The 8,318-nt window shown below is 44.4% G+C and overlaps 1 protein-coding gene across 1 annotated transcript; it reads left to right on the forward strand.

The window, feature by feature from the left end:
• Positions 1 to 270: 270 nt before the first annotated feature.
• Positions 271 to 8,117, forward strand: LOC133510881 (double-stranded RNA-specific editase B2-like). The gene is made up of 10 exons (XM_061839329.1): positions 271 to 329; positions 675 to 1,085; positions 1,335 to 1,696; positions 2,252 to 2,348; positions 2,430 to 2,598; positions 3,221 to 3,384; positions 4,171 to 4,330; positions 4,959 to 5,140; positions 6,902 to 7,083; positions 7,570 to 8,117. Exons 2-10 carry the CDS (start codon positions 746 to 748, stop codon positions 7,756 to 7,758), a joined length of 1,845 nt encoding a protein of 614 aa, XP_061695313.1. The 5' UTR covers positions 271 to 329; positions 675 to 745; the 3' UTR covers positions 7,759 to 8,117.
• Positions 8,118 to 8,318: the final 201 nt, after the last annotated feature.

Here is an 8,318-nt window from a genome sequence, read left to right on the forward strand (position 1 = left end):
GACAGTACAGAGGAAACCTTTATTCGGTCCGAGGTCTGAGATCAGGTAGACAGTCCAAACAATTCGTAGTACCAGTACGAATGGGCTTACGAGGGTGGTCAATGAACAGGCGTGGGTCGGTGCACGGAGGTCAGAAGTCGAGAAAGCAGGAGTGCGGGAACGAGGCTTGAAGAGCAATATCTAGCGGAGTATCTGTCGTCCCCCGGGTCCTATATGTACTGGGTCTAATCAAAGGTCATGAGGCGCAGGTGTGCACCTACAGATTAGCTGGCCACGCCCAGCCCTGGCTGGAATCCAGGAGCATGACACCGTCCTTCTTTCCTTCCATTGTAATCTCTTCACTGGTCGTCTTCTTAATGCCTCCCCTCCCTCCTTCCTATTTCCTACAGTCGCTGTCTCCTTCCCTCTCTTCTTCCTTACCATTTACTTCAATTGCTGTCTCCTTCCTATTCTTTCCTTTCCTTTCTTCCCATCTTTTCATCAGGTAATACAGTGATATTTTCTGTCTGTTAATTAACCAAGAAGGCTAGAACAAATTGCTTGGGCAAATGGTAACTCACTTTTTAGCTTGCACGACAAAGCAAAAAAGTTGACCCTGTAAGACTGGATGAAACTGTAAAGTTTGGGCATTCGTTAGACAAGGTAGCCGAGTAACGTAAGAATTGTGTCGTCAGGTTCAAGGAGCATTGGAGTGAAGGACGTTGAGGACCGAGGACTCAGAGTGTCCGAGAGGAAGTACCCACAAATGGGGCACCCGATGTGGAAGAGAGCAGCCTGGTTGCTCTCTCGGAAGAAGAACTCAGTGGTCCGGCTGAATGAGCTGCGACCGGGTCTTCGCTACGACACGGTGTCGCAGACCGGCCCGCCACATGCCCCCGTGTTTGCGGTGGCCGTGGATGTGAACGACCTCCACTTCGAGGGTAGGGGAAACACGAAAAAACAAGCCAAGATGAGGGCGGCTGAGCTGGCTCTCAAGTCCTTCGTCCAGTTCCCCGAAGCAGGCTTGGAGGGTGTCGGGACCGTCGAGGATGATTTCACAAATGATCATCTGGATCAGTCAGAAATGTTCTGCGCAGGGCACACAGGTGGCAAAAGTATATACACCATCATACATCCATGTTATATAAACCACTGCATTCAGTAGTTTTTCATAAAGTATTCCTTCGTTTATCACGAGATGACATTCCAGAAACGCTGCAATCATTTCATAAATCCACCTCCTCTCCAGTCTCTGACCAAAGACATCCCATCACTAGTTTGCACCAGATGCGCACCATTCACAATGGCCAGGGTCAAGGTCTTCTGTCTCTGATTCGTTGCTGTTCCTCGGGCAGAAGGTGAAAAGTGGACATGCGTCTTAAAGAAGGAGCTCTTGTCCTGGAGCCGCAGTCCATGCAGTCCAGGGGGAGCAATCAGCACCTGGCTTTTAAGGAGACTTGGTCCGGTGGGGGTGCTTGGTGAACTGCGACCGGGTCTGCGCTACTTTTGCCTGACTGAGCGACTTCACGGCCGGCCCGATAGGCGTTTCATCGCAGCAGTCCGGGTAGAGGGACGGATATTCGAAGGCTGCGGCCCTAGTAAAAGAGCTGCCGAGGCCCGGGCGGCAGCCGCCGTTCTGAGCTCTCTCTACGACATTGGTGTGGGCCCCGAGAGGAAGGTGATGGCCCTCCAGGGGGACAAACAGCAACTACCTCAGGTGAGATTTACACACATCTTCTGATTGCTCTCAAAGGGAAGATTAGTAGATTGTATGTCAGCACTCGTCCCCTAAAGTGGACCTCAAGTAGGAGTACAATTGTGGGCTTCTTTCCTCCTGCTTTCTTCTCTTTCCGTCTGTTGTTCCATCCTATCTCCTTCCCTTTCAGTCTTCCTCTGAATCTCTCTCCCTTCTTGACTTCCTTCCCTCCCTGCCTCCATCTTTGCTGTAGGCATTAATGTTTGGTATAAAAATGGAGGAAGACCTGAACGATTTTAAAAAAGGAGCTATCAATCAGAAGGTGTGACGTATTAGCGCAAGTCAGCACGAGCGATCATCATAACGAACATTTTAGCAACGGTGGCGGATGGGCAGCCGACCAAGACTGTGAAAACGCCATAATCCCGAAGATAATTGTTCAACACGTTGGTTATGCATGACCTTGTGTCACCGTCACCACCAAAAACTCATTAATTCATTCATTAGTGTAATAATTCACATTAAAAAATATTTTTTTATTTTTGAGGAATTTGCTAACCCTTTGTCTTCATTTAGTTTTTTGCAGAGTCCATCGTCCATCTTGTGAGACAAAAATATGAGCAGTTAATGGACCAAACTCCACACAACATGGCTGCTTTCATCATGACAAGAGGTTGTCGTGATTGAGAAAAAAAATTAAAGGCAGTAAAAGGATATCATAACTTATCACACAACTGAATAATTTTGCTTCTAGGGTTTGAGGCGAACACAGCAGAGGTGGTTTCCATGGCAACGGGGACCAAGTGTTTGGACTGGGACGGCGGTTGTCATGACGACAGTGTGTTGCGTGACTGTCATGCCGAGGTTGTGTGCAGGAGGGCGTTGTTGCGCTTCTTATACACTCAGATGGAGATGCTCCGATGGTAATAAGTCAAACCCAAGAGTTAAATTACAAGTAGGACTAAAGACTTCATCCAAGATTAATAATTAATTCTGCGACCCTTGTGAGGATAATCGGCTCAGAAAATGGATGGATGGATGGATGGATGGATGGACGGACGGACGGACGGACGGTTGGATGGATGGATGTTTCCCCCTAGGCTGGAATTCGGTATTACAACAACAGAAAGCGTCGACAGTCTCTTGTTTCTGGTGACTCTACAACAGCAGCAACGTTAACAATTAACGTCTCACAAAAATAAAATCCAATAACTGTTGCCGAGTGTTTAAAACAATTTGAAGCTGGAGAGATTACTGGAAAAATTTATGGAAGGTACACGAACTGATGATGTGGAGGATTCCCTCAAAAGAAGACGCCAAGACGCATAACAGAAGTAAACCATAACGGAATGTGACTGTGTGTCTATACACAATGTCATATTGTAGATTTCAAGTTTTACTTTAATTAAAAGACGTAAATCAAATGTTTATGGGCCGCCGATGAGACAGACATGAGTGAGAAAGACACACACACACAGTTTCATTTATGATATATGCATAAATGTAAATCCAAGACTAAATCTAATGGTACAAACTTTCTCAAAGTCCTCCAGACGAGACTGTTGCGAGCTCGGAGTCCATCTTTGAACCGGCGACTGGTCGCCGGGGGGTCTTCAGACTGCGAGACCACATTGGATTCCACATGTTTGTCACCTCGTCTCCGTGTGGAGATGCTAGACTCAACTGCCCATACGAAAACTACGCCTCACGTGAGCCCTTCACCTAGGCTTTACTAAATCAAAGACTCAGTCTTAACAAGAACAAATTTCATATTTTGGAGTCGGAGCAGCCTAAGCAAATCTACGACTACAGTAGTCCATATTTAAGAGTAGTTTAGTTCAATTTGAAATGACTGTACCTAATTGATACTAAATCCAATGGAAGGCCAAGAGTAGTGTAAATCTAGGACTTGTCTAGATCTAAGAGGAGACCAAGATTCAGTCAAAAGGTCCATTATTTAAGTCTCGGATTAGTCTAAATCCAAGACTAAATGTGAAAGTAATCTAAATCCACGACTAATCTCAGTCTAGTAGTCTAAATGCAAGACTAAATCTCTACCAGTAAATCTAAAACCAGTCTAATCCCAGTAACACCACTAGTCGAATACCAGTAAAGCCTAAATCCAAGGCTACTTGAGGTCAAAAAAGTAATTTAAGTAAATCTTGGTTTAGTCTAATTCCAACACCAAGTATAAAGTAATTTAAATGCAAGACTAGTCTAATAGTCTGAATCCAAGACTACAGTAAATCTCATAATTATACCAGTAAATCTAAAACTATTTTAAATATCACAGTGGTCTAAATTCAACACTAAAATTTAATCCAAAAATAATTTACAGAAATCTTGGATTTGTCTAAATCCAGGACTAAAACTAAAAAAAGGATTAAAACAAAACTAGTCCAATTATGTAAATGACTAATTCCAAGAGTAATCATGTCTAACGAGCAGTCTAAATCTAAGACGAAGTGATCTTGTGCATGCTTGTGTGTCGTTAGCCCCCATGATGATGCACGAGTTGCGCTGTGGCCTCAGGACCAAGGTGGGGGGCGGACAGGGGTCTTTACCCATCACAGCTCGACCAGCCAATCAGAAGACAGCGGGAGTGTCGTCGAGTAAACCCCAAGTCAGCATGTCCTGCACGGACAAAATAGCAAAGTAAGTCACACGCGCTGGTTGCTCATCAGTGGTTGTTTCAAGTCTTGAATACAATTAGACTAGAAACAAGACTTGGAATTTGACTACGTACAGTAAACCTACACTGACGGTGATTACGCTGTTGTCTCGGATGTAAAATACTCTTAAATTTACTCAAGATGGTCTTAGTCTTGGATTTGGACGAGTCTTGAGATTTACCAATACTATCTGAGACTTTGTCTTGGGCTATTCTTGGACTCTCTGAGACTGAGTCTTTAACTTGGGAGTGAACTGGTCTCGATTTGAACTATTCTTTGATGAATGTTGGATTTGACTACTGTACTCTTAGTCTTGGATTTAAATGAATATTGCAATATACAGGATACTCGTAGACTCAGTTCGACTAGTCTGACTGGTGTAGTCTTTCACTTACAACTACTCTTCATTTGACACTTTCCTGTGATCTTACAGCTTCTTACATTACTTACATAGACTTCATTCAACTACTCGTGAACTTAGTCTTGGACATAGATGAACTAGTCTTAAAGCTACATAGATACCTTAGCCTTAGCCTTTAAAAATCATGCATTTCGTGACAGTGGCCCATTAAAGTTCTTCTTAATCCTCATTAACTGTGTGTGTTCAACAGGTGGTGCGCCGTGGGCCTTCAGGGAGCGCTATTGTCTCACCTGATAGAGCCTGTGTACCTTTACAGCTTGACGGTGGCGACATTGAGCCACACCGGCCACCTCCAACGCGTCCTGACTCGCCGTCTCGCACCCAATAAACGCCACGCCGCACCCTACCGACGAAAGCTGCCACTACTCGCATGTATGCACTTTGACCTATGTGTCTGTCAGTCTGTTGCTCCGTATGAATCTCTGAGTCCGACGTGTGGTATACACCAGCTCCTTCTCATTTTTTGCCGCTTAATGATTGAACAAAAGTCTGCTAACTTACCGGAAGTGGAAATTAGTGTACAGCGTGCCCTTGTCCATTTGCAGTTCATCTTTCGCAAACCCGCATATACGCAAATTTTGCTTTCTGAGTTTTTTTTTTTTTTTTAATTGTCCTATATTTTCACAACAATAGACATAGTAGACATGGACCCTTACAATGTGATTACGTACAGAATGAGTTACAAATGTTGTGTGACGTGTCACGTGTAGCCAGGTCATTACTGACGATGTGGTACACATTCACGGTGTCACATCGAAACTAAAATGATCACACCACACCAAGCAGAATAGCATAACTAGCAAACAATAAAACAAACAAAAGGATGACTCGTGAAAAAATTGACACAAAACATGGACTTTAAATGCTATTTACATGCTCCCAGGATGTTTTGCGGCACTAAGGACCACCTTAATACTACATTTCACTGCACTCATTTTCTTCATTCATCAAGTTCTCAAAGTATTCTTTCCATCCATTTAGCACACTACTGGCACCAGTCAACACATTTCCATCTCTATCCTTAAGCACCCTTACCTGCTGCACATTTTCCCATCTCTATTCCTCTCTCCGGCCAACCTGGAGAGATCCTTTTGTCCTTCTTCCGTATGCAACCTGCTGTGCATGTCGTCATATGCCTCTTCTTTGGCCTTCGCCACCTCTACCTTTGCCCCACGTCGCATCTCAATGTATTCCTTTCGCCTCTCATCAGTCCTCTCTGTGTATGACTTCCTGTATTTCGGGGTTCCGCCTACAAGTCTCCTTCTCCCCTTTCCTACCAAATAACACACCAAGTACTCTCCCGCCCGTCTCTCATAGTGGGCAGAGAGAGAAAATGCAAATTAAGTGTTTAGTATACATATATATATATATATAGGAGGCCCTGTAGCTCAGTGGTTAGAGCACTGGTTTGATAAACCAGGGGTTGTGGGTTCGTATCCCACTGGGGCCTCCACTCCCTGAGAAGGGTTGCGTCAGGAAGGGCATCCGGCGTAAAAATTGTGCCAAACATATGTGCGTTCATCTGAGATGACACGCTGTGGCGACCCCGAAAGGGACAAGCCGAAAGAAACTTACTTACTTACAGTATACAAACATATGGAGAAGTGAAGTTTCACCTCACACGTGACATGAAATTTGGTTGACATGTATAATCACAAGGCGGCACGGTGGCGCAGCTGGTAAAGCGCTGCCCTCACTGTTCTGAGGTCCCGGGTTCAATCCAGGGCCCGCCTGTGTGGAGTTTGCATGTTCTCCCCGTACCTGCGTGGGTTTTCTTCGAGCACTCCAGTTTCCTCCCAACGTGATTGGTTGATTGTAGATTAAATTGCCCCGAGGTGTGATTGTGAGAGAGGCTGTTTGTCCCTATTTGCCCTGCGATTGGCTGGCAATCAGTTCAGGGTGTACCCTGCCTCCTGCCCATTGACAGCTGGGATAGGGTCCAGCACTCCCCGCGACCCTCGGGAGGATAAGCGGCAAAGAAAATGGATGGATGTATATCACAAATAGACTCACAAAATATGTCAGATTGTCATGCTGGAAAACGCAAAAACCAAAAAATTGCTTCCTTTTGTGAAGATTTGCCGAATCCAAAGTTTATGAACTAAGATTCCACAATAAATAAAAATGTTGCAGGTTTAAGCATGAAGGAATGTCACGCTGGTGGGAATCCATCTCGTGTCAGCATAAACTGGAGCAGCGGTGAGAGCGACACAGAGGAGCTCAGCACCTCATCGGGGTTGTGTAGCCCCTGCGGGACTCCGTCCAGACTCAGCGGCCGTCGTTTCTTCGCCCACTGGCAGCGTCTGCACAGGCGGGTGAGTAGAGCGGGTGGTGACATCTTCTTCAGTTCCAAGACAAACAGAAAATAATGCGTGAATTGAGCTTCTACTGTGGTTCTCTGGACCAATAAGAGTGGAACTGGACATTTCCTAGGGCACTCTCCAATTTTTAAGCTTTTGGTCAACTAAGCTGTATCTTGAAAATATCAAAGATGAAATGCAAAGATACCTATTTCTCTTATTTCATCCTTCACCCAATGACAATATAAGAATTGTTACAAAGTAAGGAGGGAGGCTTTAATTTGTTGCAACCGAAGACTGAACTTTATAATCCACCAAATAAAAATTTCCTCTATGATAATAACAGAAGGCAGTAACTGCTCCCTTATCTGCTATGCTCTTTGAGGCCTAAATATGTATTAAAAAAGATAAATAGGACTGAGCTGTACTATTTTGTGCACATTTAGAGGGACCCCTTGCACTCCACTTTAACAATTAATTCCCTAATGCCTTGTCCTTCAGTTCAACGAGTGGATGCCAGAGGATATGCTGAGGACGCACATCGCTTGGAAGCAGGCGGCCGGTCCATACCAAAAGGCCGTGCGGCAGTTCGGCGATACCCTACGGGATGCGGGGCTCGGGGTGTGGCCCAGGAAACTTGCGCAAAGCTCTCATAGCGACGACGGCGGTATAATATGTACATCAATATAAAAACAAGTAAAAGCCTCATTTACTTACAACTGGAAACTTTTGGGTTCAAATCTGGGTACCGGCCTTCGTGTGTGGAGTTTATGTATCAATACAATCTTGATAGGGTTACATTGGATTACATTCATGAAATAAACAAGCCATAATTTATTCAGGAATTTATAAAGTTACATCGTACACCATAGCACCAAACTCACGACCTCCTGCAGATCAAATTACCCCATCCCTATAGGAAACATTAAATACTGTATTTAGCCATCAATACCTCGTCAAAACTCATACATCTGACCAATCTAGATTATGCACCATTTCTGAGGAAAAAAAAAAAAAAATTAACTGCTGTAAGACGCTGGAATAACTTGCCAATATCATTACTGGGAAGAATACCTACACTAAAAATAAAAATCTCATCTCAAACAAACTAAATTAAATGGTAAATGGTTTCAAACATTGGATTCAGCTGTAATAAAAAGCTCCTATCAGCTTCGCCACATATATGTTTGGCACATTTTTTTATGCCAGATGCCCTTCCTGACACAACACTTCTCAAGGAGTGAAGGCCC

This window comes from Syngnathoides biaculeatus, chromosome 13 (genome assembly GCF_019802595.1).
Source record: "Syngnathoides biaculeatus isolate LvHL_M chromosome 13, ASM1980259v1, whole genome shotgun sequence".
Lineage (NCBI taxonomy): Eukaryota > Metazoa > Chordata > Actinopteri > Syngnathiformes > Syngnathidae > Syngnathoides > Syngnathoides biaculeatus.